We start from the raw sequence: 23,081 nt of genomic DNA, 5'->3' as shown, positions 1-23,081 counted from the left end.
TTTAAAAACCTGATATTTTGGCCATTTTTCGAAAAAATCCCTGTACTATAGTTCAGGGAAATTTTCAAAAATGGCCAAATTTCGAACCTTTTGTTTTTCGACAAAACTGGTTTCTATGGCACTATAAGATGATGATAATGCAACCTTTTATTTTCCAACAAAACTGGTTTCTATGGTACTATGAGATGATGATAATGCAATATGATCATATATAGCAATAACTTTTTTTTTGACATTTTTTAAAAATTGCCAAATTTCCAAACTTTTATTTTTCGACAAAACTGATAATGATATATTATATATATATATATATATATATATATATGATAATAACACAATATATGCGCATATATGGCAATATTAATTATTATCGCATAATTATTGAATTTTAAAAAGTGTATATTTTGGCCATTTTTCGAAAAAATCCCTATTACTATAGTACAGGGAATTTTATTTAATACGTAACATGCGCAGATCACATGTAATTTTAAGCATGTCACACTTTGATATTGCAACCAGATGTCTTTAACACAATATATGCGAATATATTGAAATATTATTGCATAATTGTGAAAAGTCGATATTTTGGCCATTTAAACAAAACTCAATCATTTATTTGTTTTCATTTTAATTACAAAGACAAAACTATGTACAATCCATTATTGTAATTATAATTATAATTATTCTTAATTATGAATAATTATTTAATCACGAAAACAAGAAAAATACATAGTTTGTAACCTTTTTGTTCCAGTCTTAATGCATATTGACCTGCAAAAAAAAAATAAATGACAATGCAATACTTTTATATTAAATATATGAAATGTATCATAGTTTAAATAAATGTATATAAAAATATGGAATGTTTTATTTCTTTAAAAAAACAATATTTGTCTATTTTGGCACTAGTAACAATGGTACTCTCTAGCCTGATGCTATATGCACATGATTATGGTGACACTGGTACTCTCTAGCCTGATGCTATATGCACATGATCATGGTAACACTGGTACTCTCTAGTCTGATGATATATGCACATGATTATGGTTACACTGGTACTCTCTAGCCTGGTATTATAGGCACATGCTCATTCTGGCATTGGTACACTCTAGCCTGATGCTGTATGCACATGATCATGGTAACACTGGTACTCTCTAGCCTGATGCTATATGCACATGATCATGGTGACACTAGTACTCTCTAGTCTGATGCTATGGATGTTATGGTAGAAGGTCCTTTGCAGCAATAGCACCTTCATTATGGAACAAACTTCCACTCTTTGTAAGACTTGCTCCTTCAGTCAGTATTTTTAAATCACGACTGAAAGCCCATCTGTTCTCATCCGGTATTAATTAACTTATTCATTCATTCATTTATTCCTTCCCCGAAACCTTGATTCAGAAATACCGGGATGGTGTCCGGCGGGGGATAGTTTAACCCTAGCTTAAGTTGTGCATGCTTCATTTACTCTCTATTCTTAATTCTGGCCCCGAAACCTTGACTCAGAAATACCGGGATGGTGTCCGGCGGGGGATAGTTTTACCTTAGTTAAGCATAGTTAAGCTTAATTACATTTTTTTTCACATTATTGATTGTCTCCATCCCCGAAACCTCGACTAAGAAATACCGGAATGGTGTCCGGCGGGGGATAGTTTATTACCATTAGTTAAGGTCTAATGTAAAGCACCTAGAGGGGTCAGTGATCCATTAGGCGCTATATAAATACTGTTTATTATTATTATTATTATGATCATGGCGACATTAGTACTCTCTAGTCTGATGCTATGGACATGATCATGGTGGCACTGGTACTCGCTAGCCTGGTGCTATAAGGTATGATCATGATGGCCTCATACTCTCTAGCCTGGTTCATGCACATGATCATGGTGGCACTGGTGCCCTCTAGTCTGACTCTATGGACATGATCATGGTGGCACTGGTGCCCTCTAGTCTGACTCTATGGACATGATCATGGTGGCACTGGTACTCTATAATGAAACCAATGAAGATGAATTGAATATTCAAACAACACCAGAATTCTGAAAACAAAAACACATCCCATGAGGTATGAAATAGCATTGATGTGTGTACCAATCCAGGGATAGATTAAAAAATGGTCTTTCGGTAGTCATAGATACAAAGCCTGGGTTTATACCTATTACCATGCTAAAAGTCCATAAAAGAACAGAGCTGCACTGCAATCTTAGCACTGTTCTTATTTTACTTATTAAAAAGTTACATAATTATTACAAAATTACACTTATTAAGACAAAAGTCTAAAACAGCCTTTATATTACAATTTATTCTATTCAATTCTTCAATGATTGTTCCAACAATACTTACGTCTGTCATTTCAACAGGATTTCGTTCAGCCTCTTGTCTTCGTTTTAGTATAGGTGCAATGCTCTCCTCGATCTTGAATCCCATCAAGTCTTTGCGCGATATCATGCCCACAACACAGTTCTCGTGATCCACAACAGTTAGATGACGCAGACCAAGTGTGCGGAATATTATGTAGGTACGGTGCAAAGAGAACGTGCTTGGAATGCATGGAGCAGACATATTTACATAGGGTTTCTGTTATATCAAATGATAATAAGACAGCAATATAAATGGCTTTTATTTATAAACTCTTTCTACATTATCAAACTAGTTTGATAAAAAAAGTTATATGATGTCCATGGAATTTTTTTTGTCACATAAAGTTTGATAGTGTAGACAAAGCTTTAGTATATATAGTATATTTTTTATAAAAATAATGCGAACGGATGTTTTGGTAGAATAAACCTCTAAATAACTTATTTAGTAGGAAAGAAATACATCTTTGACAATAGTAATATATAAACATTGGTTGTATTTATATGGAAATTAAGTAATAAAACAAAATTGTTGATTATATAACTATACTGTATTAAAGAAATTAATAATACTGAATTAGTTACAATACCTAAATGGTAAAACAAGATAAAGTTATTACTGCAGTATATTACATACAAACATTTAAGCATAATATGATAAAGAAAATAAGTATAAAATGTATTCACCAAGTTAACTGTCATATGTTGGAACTTATCATCTTCACAATACTGGTGAAGACACTCTTCAAGAACCTCTGGATTCTCTAGGTTTTCCACAGCAATCTAATCAAGTTTACCATAAAATAAACAATCATTACAAAATAATAAAGAAAGAAGCAAGTCAATTAAGGCTATAGAATATTTCTTCTTTGCTGCGCCTTGAAGTTTAACTGGTTTCACCAGGCACTTCTGTTTAAAATACAGAATTAAAAAAATATTGATTGAAACAGTCAGTACAAATTTCAAATTTTAATTGATTGATTTATTTCTATGTATGCCTTATAATAAAATCGACTTATAGAATATCTAAATTAAAAATAAGAAAACAAAATAAAAGAAAGCATCTTCCTACCGTCTGATAACCAAGTTTAGGAATTTCAACTTCATTATCTTGAGCTGCGTCTGATCTCTCAAATATTGATTCATGGGAAAGCAGAACACATATTTCATTTCTATATACAAAGAAAACTTTCATTAAACTTAAAGATGTTTTGTCCTCCAAAAACTTTAAAAATGAAGATTAATAAAATCAGACTTTGAATAGGCCATTTTGTAGTTTTAACAAAGTTAATCACTTCCGTAGAAAAAAAAAGTAATGTTTTCAATTATAAATTAAATTCAACCAAAAATAGGTTAAATGTACACATAATCAATTTTAATAAACATTTAATAAATATAGTATTTATACCTATTTATGAGACCCTTAAATTCATTGCGGTTGCCAAGAGGCCCGGTTTCGACTACTGGGAAACCACCATATGCTGTGTCCAGAAGAACGTGAGCTAGTTCACTAACAGTGGGCCGACATTGAAGTACTGTAGGTGGTGAGGCCATTGCATCAGCTGCTGAATGTAGCTCAAGATTGATGCTAACAGAAATAAAATTATAAGATAATGGATATTATATAACAACTAAATAAATTTATGTCACTTGATTGGATGATTGTGGGTCACATGACGTGCAATAGTATGTATTATATTATGTATGGAACAGTTTACCAGCAACAGTTAAATGCTCCACTAGTCTGAACAGTTTCGAGACCAACCTGAAGACGTCGCTATTCGCTGATGTACTCGCACGTTGCTAATGCGCAAAGCGCCATGAGCTCCACATGGGTGGGGGACACCGGCGCTATACAAGTTTTCATTTATTATTATTAAATTAATGAAACAAATGTACCTGTCATTCAATCTGACAAGAATCTACTTGGATTTTATATAAAACAAATAAAGAATGTTTTTATATTCGTGTGATAGTACAAATAATTTCATTTATATTCTATTTTCATATGGGCTTCACTTCATGAAAATAGAATTTCATCTTTCACCTCATAAAATTATTTGTACCATCGCACTAATGAACATTCATTATTTGAACTATCTATGATAAAAAAAGGAAAGATTAATGTGATTTGACAATGGCAATTACTAATGAAAATTGTCTAGCAGGATCTCTAGAAAAATCTAATATACTAGCTGTTGAATGTATTGTACATTCAGCACTATAATCTCTAATTTTCAACTTCTATAGCTAAATTAACAATGATAAAGTTCAAATTTACCACATACCTTTTACCATCATGAAATATTACAGGCTCGGAATCAAGGAATGGTATACATTTGACCTCTAGAAGGGCGTGGTAAATGGGATGTGTAAATGCATCTCCAACCCACTTAGCAACCATAATGGCAACCATAATGGGAAGTAGAAATTGAATATCATTTGTTATCTCCATCTGAAAAAAATATATAAAAATTACTGTTTGTCATACACATTATTATTATAAACATGTTTCCCAATATTTGTTGTTTCATAATACAACTTGAGAAAATTTAGTGATATATTCTTTAGCAGTCTATCAGTATTGTTAATGTTCACAGCATGCTACAAACATCAATGAGCTTATATAGATTGGTTAGAGAGTGGACTCTAATGTTATCTTCATGGAGAGGGTACCCAACAGTATGGCGGCTGCAATCGACCATTCACGAACCCTACACAGTTACCGAGTGCTATGCCCGTGTTATGCAAGGTTTTTGATTTATGCTTCAAAACAAACTAAAAAATTACCATGATAACTGTGAGCGACATGGTAAGGCGAGACACACCACCGAAGAATGAAGCTGCTCCGATAAGAGCGAAGGCTCCAGGATCCATCCAAGCCCAGTAGATATCCTCGGTAGAGTGCACTCCAAACAAAGTGACCATTATTAGGCCTACAATTCGACCATACAGAGCACCAATATACCTGAAGATATAAATATGTATACATTTTTACTTTCCATACTGCCAACAAATTCACAAACATACTAAAGTCTTTTATACAAGTCTATGGCTGTCATAAGAAAAACAGATATTGCCATCTGACAGATTTGAACCCAAGATTCTGAAATTTGTAGCCAACCATCCTAACCACTTTGTTAACCTCACAGAAAGGACATTCACAGAATGAAGAACAATGCTGGATTTCATTTTGCTAATACAGTAGTTAATAAGAAGTTTTGATTTGCGCCTACAATCGACGAATAGTGTCTTGCCTAGATCTTGACTAGAATCCGGCAAAATTGTGTTAAGGAATCCGATCGGGTAAGAAAACACACTTAAATGTCCCTGTATGGGCACAATGAACACAACATTGTGGAAATTTAATTGCCAATCACCTGAGAGCTATCAATCTATTGAGTAGCACCTTAGGTAACACACAAGTTGATAGTGCACACTCAGTAAATACAGTAAAACAATTTACTTACAACATAGGCACCACTAAACCACTCGAGATTGATGGGCCACAGCTCCAACATGCCATGAAGAAGTAGAATATTAGGACGGTGAACAAAGGACCGAAGGTGAACTCCCAATGTGTTTCACGTGAGAACAGATGATGGATCGCTTCCTCACCAGTTACAAATAATAATGTAGCAACTAAACGAGAAAGTTAAAAACATTCTGTCTAAAATGTATCTGAGAAGAGCTTATTCAATGTGCCATTTTTGTAAATTATTGGTATACTTTCTATAACACAATCATAATGTATGAGAAAATGAACTACTAGTTTCAGAGTCAATTCTTTAATGTCATTGTAGGTTTTGTTGTATCATTGAATTAAAATATGCTTGGTACTGTGTTAAGCCCTTTGCAACTCATACTGAAGCTTAGTACACGTAAAAGAAGTTGGTACACTAAGTGAAAAGAGTAGGAGATCGTCTCCAGCTGTATTGAACTGGTACATGCTGCACTGCTGGGTGTTGTGGGTCTGTGTCCAATCCGAACTTCCCCAGTTTCAGTTAAGTTTGAGGACAAGATTAAAGACCTTTACTAGGATGGGGTGCAGATGAAACATTGGAGCAAGAACTGAACTGAAGTCTATTGGAATGGTTGATAATATATGTGAATTTAAATATGTGACTGTCTACTATGTCTATTTATTACAGTATTCATAGTTCCAACAAACCTTGACTAAATGTATCATTTGAAAATGTAATATTCTCGCCTTCTCTCACAACAATTCCACGGGTACAAGTATAGTAACTGACTTCTTTTTCTGTAGACCCAGCAGGATTGTCCAAACATTTGGGGCTGAAATCTGATGGTGGCCTAAAATTTACAAATATCAATTGTATCAAACATTTCCAAAATATAGAAACTCATGCAGTGGCAAAACACAGTGGGCAAAGGCCCCTGGTTTAGCACTCCTAAGGGGCCTACAACACTGGGCAGTTGCATTGGGGCTGCTCATGCTCTGGGTCCCTAGGTTTAGTCAGTGAGCGCTCATAGCCATTACTCAACTGAACTCATGGTGGAAGCAGATCTTAAGGTTGTTAATAAATATTTAATATACATTGGCGGTTGTGCTTCTTAGCTCACATGAATGAATAATATTTTCCAAAAGTTTAGAAGTTCAATCTCTTCTAGATGCTTACTTTCATGCTTATTTATTCATTCATTCCATTCTCAATATAGACAAATTGCCAAGGACAAACCAGTGATTTCATTGACAGTATACACAAGATTTTTGACATAAACAAAGTCTTAATACAATATCATGAGATATAATCCGGACATCAGACACGATGTGTACCCCGGACCCTGGGACTTTAATATAACATTTAAACATTTTACTTTCATTCATTACAAATGTTTTTCCATTGAGATCATTTACCCATAGCATTTATTAAAATGTTATCCGATTGCCAGTGGTGATGTTTAATCCATCTTTACTTACTTTCCTGATTCGTTTTCATAGTAGCAGGTGAAAGGACTACAATCAAATATAGCTGGTAGGAACACACTAGCTGTTGCCATTATTGCCTTAACAAAACAAAGTATATTGTTATATACACATGAATAACCACCCCTGCAATAATTGTAACTGGAATATCCCGTGAACAATCACTGTTAGTCTTCAGACTGCATTGTGCAAGAACTGCTTGAATATGAAAGAGCCACAACTTCCAAGTTCTGTAAGGTAGCCTCCATCTGCCAACATTCACTGTTTTTATGGGTCCATTCACACCTATTTTCCTGCTGGCTTTATGGATCAATTATCGCTATTTGATGGTAGATGAGCAACTCAGGCCAGGGGGGTTTTTTATGGTTCGGGCGAAACCCCCCTTTACAGCGAACCCCCCCTTAACCGACTGCGAACCCCCATCCCCGACATCCCCAATACCTCACCACCCTCATCTCTGAAAATCCTCCAAATACGTGCCCCACAATACAAAAGGTTATTTGTAAATTGAAAAATTCGTTAACTCGTTCGTGAATAACTCATACCTTATTGTTAAACAACTGGTTTTTGGTTGCCGAAAAATAATACGAATTTTTGGTCCCAGGATGTAACATGATATTGACGTGAGCTTGGGCACAAACGAATCGTACAAAGGACACCGCTAGACAACCGCGTACCTATTGTTTCGATCACTGGCAGTCAGCATGCATATATAGCCTTCCGACGTACATCAAAAAATGGAACGCTGCGGTTACCTACAATATGTATGTGTGGCTATGAAGTATAGTGGATTATAGTAAATTTAATATATTACACTATAATATCTATGGTATCATGTACTGTAGTTTACACCTATAGCATTCGATTATTTTTTTCTAGACCACCAGCCGATACGTAGGCCTACTCAACTGTATCAATACCACCTATTTACATTGATATATTTAGTTTCCTCAACAAATTGCTGTAAATAAATATAGATAGAGCTATCAGGGGCGGTCGCAGGACTATTTTAAGAGGGTTGCCCAAAGACTCCAGGGCTGTAGACACTGAGTATTTGAGCAAGAAAATTGTTAAATGACACCCCTAGATGGCCGCAAATGGTACTCTCGCACGTAAAATTCATGATAATTTTTTTTTCGTTCAATGCGAACGTCACGGGGAGGTCCCCGATGAAGGTACTTTTGGTACGGTAATACATTCTAATAACTGTACTCAATTAATGTAAATTAATTATCAATTAATAATTTTAAAAAGTTATACAAAAAATATGAAGCTGTTGCTATAAATATATTGAGCAAAAGGTTAAATTGTATAATTTGGAATTTTAATTCATTTAAAAATGCTAAATAAAGTCAGATGTTAAAACCACCATTTCCAAAAATTCATTTTTATTTATCCACTATAAACTTTACAAAAGTGTTGTTTTAAACCACACTCCAAATAAAACATAGAAAAGAATGATAGGACATTTGCAGAAAGAAGCAAACTTTGCTCTGCTACCGGTATAACACGGTTCAAATTTCGGAACGTCTATAAATTACTACGGAAATTCGGCCTAATATTTACGAACGTACGGAAATGAAGATAAATATGGTACTACACGCATCGGAAATACAGAATACGCACAATTATGATTTGGCCTAAAAATTGGCCTTAGATTATGGAAAACCCCCGGCAAAACGCAATAATTATGGACAAATCGATTATTAGCCTTGGCAATATGCCTAATATTTAAAAGGAATGAATATAGGCTATATTTCGTTTGTCGATGAATTTTTGAATTCATGTATGAATGATTGAGCCATTAGAGGTAATCTGTGATGGCTCTAGTAACACTGCTATGCGTGGGTAATTTGTGAATAACGTAGTATGCTACATACACGAGCCTAGATAGGGAAGATCTGTACTGTCGTTCATTGCGAGAGGAGGGGGAAGTCCGGTAATGTGTCATGAAAAATGTAACAAGCCAGAGATGAAATAAAATCACTAACATTTAGCTGATTGTCGTTGTTTTAGTCGTCGTCAGAAGTTTATCGACCGACATCTATTTCTCATGTGTTGAGTGTTTCTTTAATTGAATAATTTTGGACTTTCAGTAAATTGCCAATGGTTTATTCAAAGTCAAACTGTAACTAATCCCTCACTATTCAATCAAAATGTTATTGTTATACTACTATATTGTTGAAAAATGGATTGTGTGACATGAAAATGGATTGATAGTAAAACGTAACAAAGATACGTTCTTGTCTGGTTATTAGGTATTCATGCTCCGATGAAGCAGAGGATTATTTTTGTAGCGTTCCATTTAAAATGAAAAGAAATATTTTGGTTGTGAAGGTCGTTTTAACAATAAAAATATCAAAACATTCAACAATAATAAAATGCCCTGCAACTCTGTAACTACTTTATGACTAAGCCTATCAAGTTCCGGGTCCGGATGGATATTGTATACGATGAAATGGAACTCAATTTTAATTTAGTGGCAGAAACAACATTTAGTATGAAATTAAGGCTGTTGCCCGGGCCACAAGGAAAACACCCCTGGGTCCGCCCCTGGCTATAATAAGCATTGAATTTGCCTTCTCACCCAAATTGTGCTTTTTTTGGGGGGCTTGTAACTTGAACGCAAAACAAAATACCGAGTGAATGATCAAACAATCGGCGGTGGTTCCGCACACAGAGCACGTGCATCTAACATACGGCGGCAACAAATGTTATCGTGAGGAGGAGGAAAAAAGTACGATCGTTTTGTTCAATCGTAGCATGCTGCATGAGAGTGTTTTTCCGGCCAATTAGAGGTGCCATTTATCATGAATGTTATGTACGAGAGTACCATTTCCGGCCATCAAGGGGTGTCACTAAATTCGCCTCAGACCCCACCCGCGGCGCAGTGACCCAAATACTTATTGTCCGAACCCCCCCTTGACAGATCCTGGCTACGGCCCTGCAACTGATACCTATGCCTGGACCTATGTTACTGTATCAATATCGTATTTTTTGTTTATGTTGAAATTCCAATAAACAAACTGATAATGTTTTAAGTGAATTGACTAATTGTTGCACAATGTGTTTTCTGATTTATGCGATGCGAACACAAAAATCAAAGCACAGGAATGAATTTATTTGGGCAAATAGTAGGTTTAGTAGCAAATGCTCAGCAACATTCAAGGTTGATAAGGCCAGGGAAAATGGTTCTTTATCACTTTTCTCTTCTTGAACTACTGTTCAAGTAGTATTAAGGTTGTCAGATTCAGCAAGCATGTGGTAAAATGAGGATACAATTACAATTTAAAGTGTTCCTTTTCCTAGTTATTACAACACTACATACTAATTCGTCATTACAATCAACACTGTTAAAAAAAAATAAACATTAAAAGAACATACTTACAACAATGATACAAGGCTCTACCAGTCTAGCAACTTTTTTTGTTATTTTATTGTTGATTTTCGCCAATTTTGCTCGACGAAATCTGGCTAATTTTAGATTACAAAACACAAATAGTCCTCCTAGGACACCACCTAGTACACCGATTATGACGGTTGGAAAAAACATCAAAATATTAACATCTAAACCTTTGCGAACCTGTGGAATAGATACAAATTACAATTTTAAAAAAATAAGAATGAATTTTGTTAAAATAAAGTTTGCTATGAGATAAATATTTGTGAAGATGTGAAAAGTTCTATGTGCATTTTAAATGATTTTTTAATTGACCACCGGAACGGAATATGACCTCAGTTTGAACGCAGCTTAAAGATAAATGTGGGAAAAAATGAAGAAGAAGGATATATTTATGATTATAATATTGTTTGCATGGCCAATAAACACTAGTAATTTTAGCTGTGCACTATGTGTTTCAAAAGGAAATATATATGTTGAGAATGTCTTTATGTTTGGATTGTTATGCCACAAATGTTGAGACATTCTAAATTGCACTTTATTTTCTAACTTTACACCCGACATACTTAATGATCTCATTTCTGAAGCGATTTACAATCCTACAGTATTTGTATTTTACCTGAAAAAGAATGTATTTATCAGAAGTAAATAAACCAAAGTTCCCCTGGTATCTAAACGCTTGGAATGCTGAATTGAACAAGTCTGTGGTAAACGTTGATATCATACAACAGAAAAAGATCTGCCATGAAAGCTTCATACTCCAGAAGGATGACACCTCTTCCATTGCAAACAAGAGGCCACCAACAGGTGCACCAAATGCTGAAGCAACCCCTGCAGCAGATCCAGCTGAGATGAAGTTGCGTCTGGAATTAAGGAAATACATTGCAATGTTATTCAGAACAGTAAAAAAAACAGTACAACAGTAGAGATTGTAAATATTCATCTGATTTGGTTTGCTGTGTGGCTCAATGGTTTTGTAAAAAAGAAATGTTCAAATCCAACAGTGAAATAGTCTTTTAAACCAGGCACTATACAGTGTCTTGAAGTAAAATAGTCTTTCAAACCAGGCACTATACAGTGTCTTGAAGTAAAATAGTCTTTCAAACCAGGCACTATACAGTGTCTTGAAGTAAAATAGTCTTTCAAACCAGGCACTATACAGTGTCTTGAAGTAAAATAGTCTTTTCAAACCAGGCACTATACAGTGTCTTGAAGTAAAATAGTCTTTCAAACCAGGCACTATACAGTGTCTTGAAGTAAAATAGTCTTTCAAACCAGGCACTATACAGTGTCTTGAAGTAAAATAGTCTTTCAAACCAGGCACTATACAGTGTCTTGAAGTAAAATAGTCTTTCAAACCAGGCACTATACAGTGTCTTGAAGTAAAATAGTCTTTCAAACCAGGCACTATACAGTGTCTTGAAGTAAAATAGTCTTTCAAACCAGGCACTATACAGTGTATTGATTGTTCTGGTCAAGTCTGTTGTCACTCATTACAATGACAAGAATGTGTATGTAATTCATTCTATAGTTTCACCTACCTGTCTTCAGGATTTCTAAATCTTTCGAATATTGGCAAAGTAAATTTTAGCGTTCTTGATTTACACTGGCTTAATCCTGCTCCTATTAAAGAACTAAAACAGAATCATATATTAATTATTACTTTCAATCAGGGCACATTCACTTTGAGTTAAAACAATTTCTATTTTTCAAACTTTTCAGATCCAGGAATTGTAAATTCTGCACACAAGCTAACTGCAGTGCAAACAAATTTAAAATTTCGCATTTATTTGGAAAAACTTATTTATTAAAATCATTCAAATTTGACATTTTTAAATATATCCAAAAAATCTTTATTTCGGACAGGGGAGGAATTATTGTGGTCAATAAAAAAAACTAAGGCTATTTGTTCCTTTATTATGAAATACTACAATGAACTAGCACAACCTATTTATCAGCAATTGGATATTATATGAGGAAATTTCACTTTCGGCTAAAAAAATGAAAATCATATCACACACACACACACACACACGTCACAAATCAGTTTATTTGATCCACAAGAAAAAAAAATACAAAGCAAAAAATATACAAAAGGACCAGGGAGACTTCCATTAAGGCCAAAAGTACTTATACTATAGTGTAGATTTGGATGGATGAACATCACTTCATAAAAAGCATAGGAATAAAGAGGTGGATGTACTAAAGTGACCAAGTGACCATTAGTATCTTGCATTCCCTTTAAGAAACGTCCTTGAGATGGGTTTACTGATAGTAAAATTACACCTTTCTAAAGATTAGAAACAAAACTGAAGACAACTAAAATAAATTTAAGTGCAAGAATATCAAATTCCTACTAAACTAAACCATACCCCATATGAATCATAGGCCCCTCAGGGCCAACAGGCAGCCCGCTACTAACAGCACATAAGCAAGACAGGAACTTTACAACCAGTGTCTTGATATTAAAGATGTTTCGTACCAGTGTACCATTCAGAAAACCTATTAGTTCAGGCATGCCAGATCCTGCTGCTGACGGCCTAAGGAACTGCAAAAATTGTAAAGAAAAACATTTATACAATGTGGAAATATTATGACATTAAACTGAATATTAAAATGTAAAATGTTTTTTGAATTTCCCATTTTTTTCCCCCACAGTGGAGTACCCTACCGAGGTTCTGACCGGTCGTGGGCGACACATGTTGTTGTTTTTTTTTCCAGTTTTTTGTACATAATTTTTGTTGAATGCTGTCTGACATGTATGTACCGTACATTTAAATGCATTTATATCATTACCAAACTGACAAGCACTCGCTTCTTTTAGTATTCTATTAAATATTGTAATTGTGAATAAATGTGTATGTGAAGTGAAGTACTTTATTTATTATTATCAATTAATAATTTAAACAATCAAATCCACAATTCCAGCTTCAAACTATGAAACTTCGGGAACCATATGTATGTAGTTCCAAGTGTTTGACAGAACACATTACAAGTTAAAGTTTTAAATTAATTATCATTATTGGTGTATTAATTAGAAGAATAGATGGTTCTTAAAATCAAATCTTATCTCATTTTCACATTGTTCATAGTCATAGCCTTCCGCTATTCCTATATGGATGACTACCAGAAAACAACCAAACATCAAGGTTTTTATTTTAATCTGTCATTCTTATGCATTAAATCTTATTATTCATATAACTCACCACAACAATACCACTACCAAAAAGAACTAAAGCCAGACTAATGCCAAATAACCATCCCCAAGATTTTGCATAGCTTTCCTGAAAAATAAAAACAATGCTGAAATTAAATTTTGCCATTTCAATCATCATTTTGCTTACTTTTACACAAAAAAAAGAAATTAAGAAGTTGTGTTTACTTTACCCGATTTAAAATAATTAAACGCTGATTTGATTTTAAATATTTTATCCGAAAGTTAGTATCATAATCCATTCTATGCAAGATCTTTGGTATAAAAAAATTAGAAATATGCATAAAATATCTTTTTCTTTCTTTTTTTTTATTTTTGAAATGTTGAATAGAATTTCTTTTATGAAATTCAAACTTGCAATCTCTCCTTTAGACCTTTTTGAGTTAAGACATACCTGTATATATTCTTCTGTTTTCTCCCATTTAAAATCTGAGATAAGATCAATTGCTTGATGCAAAAGGAAACCAATGAAACCTGTAGAAAACCCAATCAACGCCATCATTACCCATCGGTCCCATTCTAACCTATGATTACAAAGTTCACCATATTTTAATCAATATTTACATTGTACAGTAGAAACCCTCAATTCGGACACACCTAATCAGGAGACACACTTAATCAGGAGACACACCTAATCAGGACACACCTAATCAGGAGACACACCTAATCAGGAGACACACCTAATCAGGACACACCTAATCAGGGGACACACCTAATCAGGACACACCTAATCAGGAGACACACCTAATCAGGACACACCTAATCAGGGGACACACCTAATCAGGGGACACACTAAAGGGACACTTTCCTGACAAACGAAATTGCTTTTCTACTGTTGTCAGTCAGTAAGTTGTCAAAACAAGTACTAACTGAGATTGGTAGCCATTTAGTCTAAGCCCCCTTCCTTTAGAACTTAATAATAAACCTTGAAAAAGAAGACTTTTCGATTATCATTTTTCCAAAAGGAAAAAAAAAAAAAAAGGGGTTAATACTGTACTAATTTAAAAAGTATTTGAAAAACATTTATATCTGCAACCTGAGTTTTCACATCCAGAAGACAAAGAGAAAGAAAAATAATACAAATTGAAATGTAAATTATGGACTAGCGCAGTTTTTAACAATAAAAAATAAATAGAGTAAATAAAATCATCTCAGAGTTTGTAAAGCATTTTGTGCGCAAGACTAGGCACTATGTTGGTGTCCACCACCCGATGAAATCTGCACTAGTACTAAATTTTCTTGTACCTTGCTGGTTGTTTTCTCAGCCAACTCTTATAAGCCTGGCTGTGCGGAGGCAGGTAGTCGAGACTTTCATACGTGGCCAACAACTCACGTTCCTGTCTTGTGTACTTGTGGTTTACGTAACGACTTTCAAAATCTCTTCCTCTTGCAAAAAATCGACTGTTATCGTCAGATGGATGTGATTCAGAGTGATCATCATCAAATGTTGAATTTACGACAAGTTTTCTGCTTCTGGACATTCTCTCTCTTTCAAAAATAAATAACAATATTAAAACAATAATACATTTTTCATGCTGACAGGGGGATGAAAAGTGTAACAATTAGTTCACATCCATTTAAACATTTAAAAAATAACTACGATATCATAGTTACCAACCGCCTCGCATCGTGCGGGATGCTCCCGCATTTCGAAGTTATTTTTAATGAAACACGCATTTTGACCGCATCAGAAGTATATGCATGATCATTTTTATCACTATTTGAGAGGAAAATGCATTCAAATTAAATGGTATATTTTAAAAGTATAAAACAGTTATGCGGGTATTCGTTAATAAACACCACACATCATAGCGAAAATACATATCAGGAAAAAATTAACAATTAATTTTTCCGTGGTCGCTCACCGTGTCGAAGGTCTCAAATACTTTGTGTCCTAACTCAACAGGGGGAGGGCTAGCCGTTATAATATAGGCCTACACTTAGCACTACTGTCACTGGAGGAGACTAACTAACCCACTACTTACTACTAACTAGGCCTAGCCTAGTTCTACTACAGTAGTATAGAGGCAGTTTCAGTTACTTTTAGGCCTGGGGCTAGGCTTATTATTATATAGGCTAGGAGTAGGCCTGCCTCCCTAGAATTCAGCTAATTCGGCTAATTATAGCCTAGAAACAATTCATATGTGATTTGTCAGGAGATTTAATTATTACAATTATATCATCAAAAAACAAATATTAAACAAACTACTCTATATGCTAGGCCTAGCTAGCTAGACTCAACAACAACACGGAAACAATTCAATCAAAAGTGTGAATTTGTTTACATGTGACGTAACTAATGTAAATGCTATTGGTACGGTAACCGTGTAAATAATGATGGCATGATGATGAGATGGTGGCACGGCGACGACGAAAGGCGGACTGTAATTTAAAGGGTAGCTCCATTTTAAAAGTAGTCATCTTCCTCATTTATTTCACGAAAGAAACAAGATTGTTACAGCAACACATAAATTTGAGAAAATCGAAAACAAATTGTGTAAGAGCTGGAGCCCACAACAAAAATGATAGACAATGACCGTCTCACAAAAAAAGTGGATAATGTTTAGAAGTTGTGGAGAAAAAAAAGATACGCGGCCTTTAATATTATCAAAGTAAAAAATTTTTCCGGGTGAGATGAGACATTGATAATATTATCAATCTATCCAGATGCCCTACAGGCCTTGTACAAAAAAAGAAACGGCATAATAGCCCTATTATTTGGTTTTCGTTATGCCTGAATATTAATGATTGACTACCGGGATGTGACCTTTCTCTATTGATGTCATGTCACACATTTCATTTGTGTTGTGGTGTGGTACAAGTCACAGGCTGTCAATAAGCATTCCTTCCTCTAGAGGCCAATAATGGTAAATATTTATTGGCGAATGGTACGTAGGCCTATAGATGAAGAATTATTTGATATTGAGTAAGTTTTTGTCGGCGGCTGGGAAATTAGAATGTTTGCTTCCATGAATGTTAGGGTGTGTGGGTCACTACGACCTTAGGGAGTAACTCCCCTACCCCGGAATATGTACAGTATTATCCTTTAGTTTAGGATTATATTTTTGTTCTGTACTGTAGGCCACACTATATTTACGTTACACAAAATGTTTACTACTGATTGTTAAAACAAAAATAATTGATAATATATTTATCATTTCTGAAGAAAGAACAATAAATAAAATGTATTAATAACGTGGAATTTTGTAACTACGTGGCTCCCTTGACTTTAAGAGGTGAAGCTAAGCACACAACAATTAATAATGAAATAAAACTGTCCGTTTAACATTTGTTTTGTATGGAGTTAGAAAGGAATCGTAGCTAGTTATTGTATCTGTTCATTATTTGCCCATCTCTGTCAGGCAACAACTTGCACAATATTTTAAAGCTATACTTTGACAACTTACTTTTAATAAACTCTACTTTTCTGTACTAATAGTATTTTGTCATACTGTTTTTAAAAGCACGTTGAGGATTTTGCTTAATGCGATATAAGCCTGGATTATCATTAGCATTCATTTCTAAATTGAAAAGACTCAAATTCACAATCTTAATTTCATTCATAGGTACCTCCATGTGTCATTGAAGTTGGTAACGTGCTGTGGAATACTATAGGAAATACAACACGGTTCTGGTTTCACAGAAAATTTGGCTTCTATTAACTTAAATATCTTCTTTTTTTTTTTGTTACCGGTAAAATACCGATTGGGCCCACTGCCGATTCGCACCATTTGGAGAAAATCGGATCAAAAGTTCTCAAGGTTTTAGGTTTTTGTATTTAGGCTTATATAATTGACCAAGGGCGCGGCAGCATCATCAATTGGAATTTGAGAAAATTGGAGCTACAATTAGATCGACACAGTATACATACTTTGAAAAACGTGTAAAACAATTGGATAAGGAGTTTAATTACCCGAGTAATTTGGCCAATCACGCGACGCGATGGATCTTCCACACTCTTTATCGCTTATGATTCGTCAACTCACTTGCGTTTCGCTTACGTCATCGCATGAAGTCAAGTGGATAGTTACCTGTAGGCCTACTAACCACCGCCAAGACTATTATACTTATCATTTTACCTTCACAAAAAGCAAGTTATATATGGCCGACATTGAAAGAGAAACTGTATCATTAATCGACCCAACAAGATGCCAACTTTACACCAGACGATGGTTTATGTTATTAATATTCATGTCTCTACAGTTATCAAGCGGAATGATGATGGTCCAGTATGCGGCAATATCAGATGAGGTTGAAGTTTATTTTGACGTTCGTGCGCCTATTGTAGATACACTAAGCACTGTATATTTCTTAACGTACATAGTTTTTGTATTTCTTGCACTATTTCTAGTTGAGAAGAAAGGCATGAAAGCAATTACAGTAACAGGCGGTGTTTTACATCTTGCTGGCTCATGGATTCGTTATATCGGAATAATTCATCGCTCCATTTATTTAAGTATTTTTGGCCAGATACTTTGCGGAACGGGGCAATCATGTTGCCTTGGAATTTCCTCACAATTTGCGGGTACGTGGTTTGGATCTAACGAAGTTTCTTTAGCAAGTGGACTTGTATACGCTGCATTTAATATTGGAATTGCAATTTCATTTACAATACCAACTCAGCTATTACAATTTCAGACTGATGTCAAACTTAAATATATGTTTCTGGGAACAGCAGTTTTGATGACGATAATTTTACCAATAATAATTTGTTTCTTTGAGGAGAAACCACCATCGGCTCCCAGTCTTCAGAAAAAGAATTCAGTTCACAGAAAACAAACCAATTTTTGGAAATGTATCAAATTTGTAATCACAAATAAAAACTTTGCCTTACTCCTTACGACTTGTGGCCTTGCTATCGGGCAATCTGCATTTATCATGGTGAAAATAAAATATATATTTGTAACTGTATATCCTGAAAAGAGCAGTAATATTAGCGCTGTTGTTTTGGGTAGCTTACTGACTGTTAATATCGGAGCCGTAGTGGGCGGTTGGATTTTAGACCGAACTAAAAAGTTTTTATTGGCAACAAGAATAATGGTACTCATGATATTTGTAACGTTTGTATGTTTTACGTTGTCACTAAAATATGAATATAGCTGGTGGAGTTTCATATCTTTTTATATTTATTTCATTTTATCTCGTGTTCTGTTCCCAGTATCGTTCGAAACTGCAGCGGAACAGACTTATCCGGAACCCGAATCCGTTTCTGCATCAGTAATAGTCACATCTGTTGATATTGTAGCGTTATTTACCGTATATGTTTATGATATTGTCCTAGAACATTTTAATTTGAATGATGCCAATATCATGATATGCATAATGGGTGCATTAGCGGTTTTTATAACTATATTTATTAAACCTGATAACCGAAGACAAGATGCTGATAGAGAAATAGATATGTATTTCGCAGAAGAATAGTTTTACTTTCCTTTGAACCAATTTGATGGGATTCATTGCAATCGATGGATTTCCTCACGAAATATTATTATTATGAGATTACTAGCTGTTTTAACTACCGCACATAACCCAATTTCGATTGCAAAAACCCCGATGGCACATTAATTATTAATTAAAATGATAAATGTTTCTTTTACATACATTATGCTGGTAGGGTGTAGGCCTAAACTGTATCAGTTGTATTGTCAGTTGTATCAGCAATTAAACTAAACTATCAAGCATCATTTTATAATAATGTAAAATGTAATTCAAACATTTATCTTGTTGAACTTTTGTTAATTGGTGATTTCAAATTAATAACTGTAATATTAGATGAACAACATTGGTGGGTCAAAGTCAAGTCATTACAGTTAATTTAAAATGACTTGTCTATCGTGGAACAAGAAACTAGCAAAGCCGTGTTTCTGAAGCCAAACATTATCCGATAAATGTTCTGTGGAAACGGGCTTTAACCGATTCCACTTGAGACAAAATTATCTGTTAATTTATTTCATTTAAATCACATACTTGTATAATGCGATACTTGTTAACCTTTGACCAAACGGTCAAATATTTAGCCCACATGCCGGCACTTTGATCGTGCGCACTTGAGTTTTTTATAACGATGTGATTGGTTAAAAATTAACTGATCATTTGTGTTTGCTACGGAAACACGATCAATTTTCATTCTAAAGCTCGTTGGGAAAAAGGGGGTAATTAACTGTGGTGGTATCCGTTTTGCTTAAGTGTCGTATTTAAAAGTGGTTGCAAAATAATAAAAGAGTAATGGATAAACCGTTCCGTTATTGATTTTGTTATGCTTTTACACCAGATTCTTGTACGGCCCAATTGTAAAGCTGTGCTTTTTTTGACGACAGCTTTCCATGCTTCGTGCCCCACTAGCGAATAATGTGAGGTCACGTTGAATAATTACCAGATTTAAGCAGTTTTCACTGGTTTACGCATTCCCAACCCAGGCATATAATTATTGTTATCTCTGCTATTATTGTGTAAATTGTTTTCACTGCTATTAAATCAACCACTCATGTATTCTATCAAAAACTGCCATTACCTCAACCCAGTTCACTATTGATCTTATGGCAAACTTAATTCGAGATAAACCGATAAAATAGAATAGAGTTTTTTCTTTGTCATCAACGTGGGCAAGGTGACGACGTAGCGGCGCTATGACAAGCTTGGCTTATTTAGCCTTAAAAGACAACTTTACCGAGAACCATATGTTGATAACGTACTATTAGGGATGTACAAATGATTTCAGAACAATTGCGAGATTTACGATACCATCGCGCGCGCTCGCCGTACAGCCGTCGCCGTAAATTGCTGTGACGTCAAATGTGCTTAGCAAAATCTACCTCATAAGTTTTCACTGTTGTTATTAACAAGCTGTGCTTATTTTTTGACGACAGATTTCCATGCTTCGTGTCCCACTAGTGAAAAGGTGATTTTCTGCGAATAATGTTCGGTGTAATCTGTGAGGTCACGTTGAATAATTACCAGATTTAAGCAGTTTTCACCGGTTTACGCATTCCCAACCCAGGCATATAATTATTGTTATCTCTGCTATTATTGTGTAAATTGTTCCGTATTGATTTTGTTATTTTTGAGGGAGAGGGAGACATTTAAAAAAATATACAAATTTGTTTTCGGTATTTAGATTTTGTTATTTTGTTTTCGGTTTGTTTTTGGTTGTTTTCGGTTCGTTTTCAGTAATTAGACTGACCGCGGTAAAGCTGTCCTTTAAGCCTCATCAATTAGCGAATAATATATTATATTCGCGGAAATATTAATACGCATGCGCATTAGTGAACACTTTTATGTTTAATATCATTTGTGACCAGTTGGTCTTTTTTATTTAGATGAAAAGACGACATAAATTAAATGAATATATATATTTTCGTCTAGTGGAAAACCGGCTTAAAAGACTGATTTCCCATAGCGAATATAGTTGAGTTCTCATTGGTAGATTGCATAATTTGCATAATTTTACACTGTCGAATCCCTCTAACTCTCAGAGTTAGAGGGATTCGACAGTGTAAAATTATGAAACGCTCGAGCAGTGGTAAATTTATGGGCCATAAATTTACCACTGCTCGAGCGTTTCATACGTATAATACATCAGCTTGAAATTACAGACAAAAATCGAAACGCCGACTAAAATACTAAAAATAAAATAACAGATTAAAATAAAATGAATAATAACTATGTTACTCATGTTACTAACATAATGAAAGAAAAGAAAACATTCAAACAGCTTCTCGCGAGCTACATCGATGTATGAGGGGTTAAATTTGATGAGGCTATTTGTAAAATGGTCACACTTTAGTAACTAGTGTCGTAACACAATTTAGAACACACACCTAATATTATTCTTGTCATTTGCTTGACGATTGTGAAAACTATTAAACGATCTTTTTATACGATATTTTTTTTTGTACAAAAAAAAAATCTTCTCTCGTCGAAACAAAACTCAAAACCAACTGTGAACATCCCAGAAATAACATTACATTTAAAAAAATAGCTCGGACCAGAATTACCATTTTTGTAGAACGATATGTACAAATTAAAAAAGTAGGCCTACTAAGAATATTATGTTTCGGTTGGCAGGTACTCCGCTATACAAATAATGAATGTCTTGTATGAGAAAATGTCATTGATCGTTAAAGAGACTGTTATATTTAATTCGGTTGCAGCCCCGTTATATCAGTCAATCTTTCTTTCATATTCTCCACCATCATACTCATAAACATTCAACATTTTAAAGTTATAAGTCAAATAAATAGGTGAACAAGGAAATCGCTGCCACAAAATTGTTTTCCTTTGATATAAGACAAAAATGTACAATCGCCCTCTATGACAAAGTAGTTCATACCATAAAACTATTATTTGCAATAAGTGTATGATCCTTTAATTAATATGTAAATTTCAGTTTTATTTATTTTCGAATTTATTAAAGATGTATTGTCCCTTTGACTAATTCCAAAAAAAATAAAAAATAACAGATTTCGAAAAAAGGTGGGTCATTTTGAAGTATCATAATAGTTATTAACTATCACCAAAAATTTTTCGAAAAAAAAATCATTTAACTGAAATACAGACGTTTTTTTGTTAAAAAAATAACTTTGACTTCCAGTCAAAGTTTTCGATCAAAACATATCCCATAATGAAACGCGCTTGTTTGGCTACTCTGTATGCATAATCATAAAACTTCATCGCGATCTGTGTGAAAACACCTTCTCAATCGTGATGAGTTGTAAACAATCCTAATTAGCATCATGCATAATGCGTACTCGTGGTTTGAAATGTTTGTTTACTTTCGCTCGCGACGATTTTCCAGACAAATGTAATCAAACTAATTTACCTGTTAATTAAGTAAACTTGTTGCTTTTGGCTTGAATTTTCGACTTAAAGTGAATAACTTTAATATTACTTTGATATGGCCAATTTAAATTTAGAATATTTTGACCTTCATTTTTTTGTGTTTCAAGGGACAATACATCTTTAAGTTTTATTCTAATCCTACCGGATATGTTCTTAAATTATCTATCAGTTAGTAGATCATTATTTTAAAAGATTTCAATTGACAATTTTATAAATCTTTTTTACCACAATAATCTTATGAGTAATCGTTACTAGGGAAAATAGTTTTAAAAACCTCGATCTGTGACAAAAATAAGATCCAAGACTTAGAAGCATTAAAGGAAT

The 23,081-nt window shown here is 34.3% G+C and overlaps 1 protein-coding gene across 2 annotated transcripts; it reads right to left on the bottom strand.

Annotated features, from left to right (window-relative positions):
* Nucleotides 1–639: 639 nt before the first annotated feature.
* On the bottom strand, nucleotides 640–16,182 carry LOC144850077 (chloride channel protein C-like). 2 transcript variants are annotated; one of them, XM_078707266.1, is made up of 19 exons: nucleotides 16,157–16,182; nucleotides 15,165–15,403; nucleotides 14,314–14,443; nucleotides 13,912–13,989; nucleotides 13,078–13,253; nucleotides 12,247–12,339; nucleotides 11,325–11,568; nucleotides 10,694–10,888; nucleotides 7,300–7,385; nucleotides 6,529–6,671; nucleotides 5,828–5,999; nucleotides 5,148–5,325; nucleotides 4,646–4,812; nucleotides 3,766–3,945; nucleotides 3,430–3,529; nucleotides 3,045–3,140; nucleotides 2,344–2,577; nucleotides 1,913–1,988; nucleotides 640–981 (listed from the first exon to the last, which is right to left on the bottom strand). In XM_078707266.1, the coding sequence occupies exons 2-18, from the start codon at nucleotides 15,398–15,400 to the stop codon at nucleotides 1,947–1,949; spliced, it is 2,550 nt and encodes an 849-aa protein (XP_078563392.1). In that variant the 5' UTR covers nucleotides 15,401–15,403; nucleotides 16,157–16,182; the 3' UTR covers nucleotides 640–981; nucleotides 1,913–1,946. The 2 variants fall into 2 exon arrangements, 1 of the variants encoding a protein (XP_078563392.1); XR_013614042.1 differs by lacking the exon at nucleotides 16,157–16,182 and having other exon boundaries at nucleotides 641–981; nucleotides 1,913–2,039; nucleotides 15,165–15,426.
* Between the last annotated feature and the right edge of the window lie 6,899 nt (nucleotides 16,183–23,081).

The sequence above is a fragment of the Antedon bifida genome, chromosome 8 (assembly GCF_963402885.1).
Source record: "Antedon bifida chromosome 8, ecAntBifi1.1, whole genome shotgun sequence".
NCBI classification, from domain to species: Eukaryota; Metazoa; Echinodermata; class Crinoidea; order Comatulida; family Antedonidae; genus Antedon; species Antedon bifida.
This window is presented reverse-complemented; position numbering and strand designations above follow the sequence as displayed.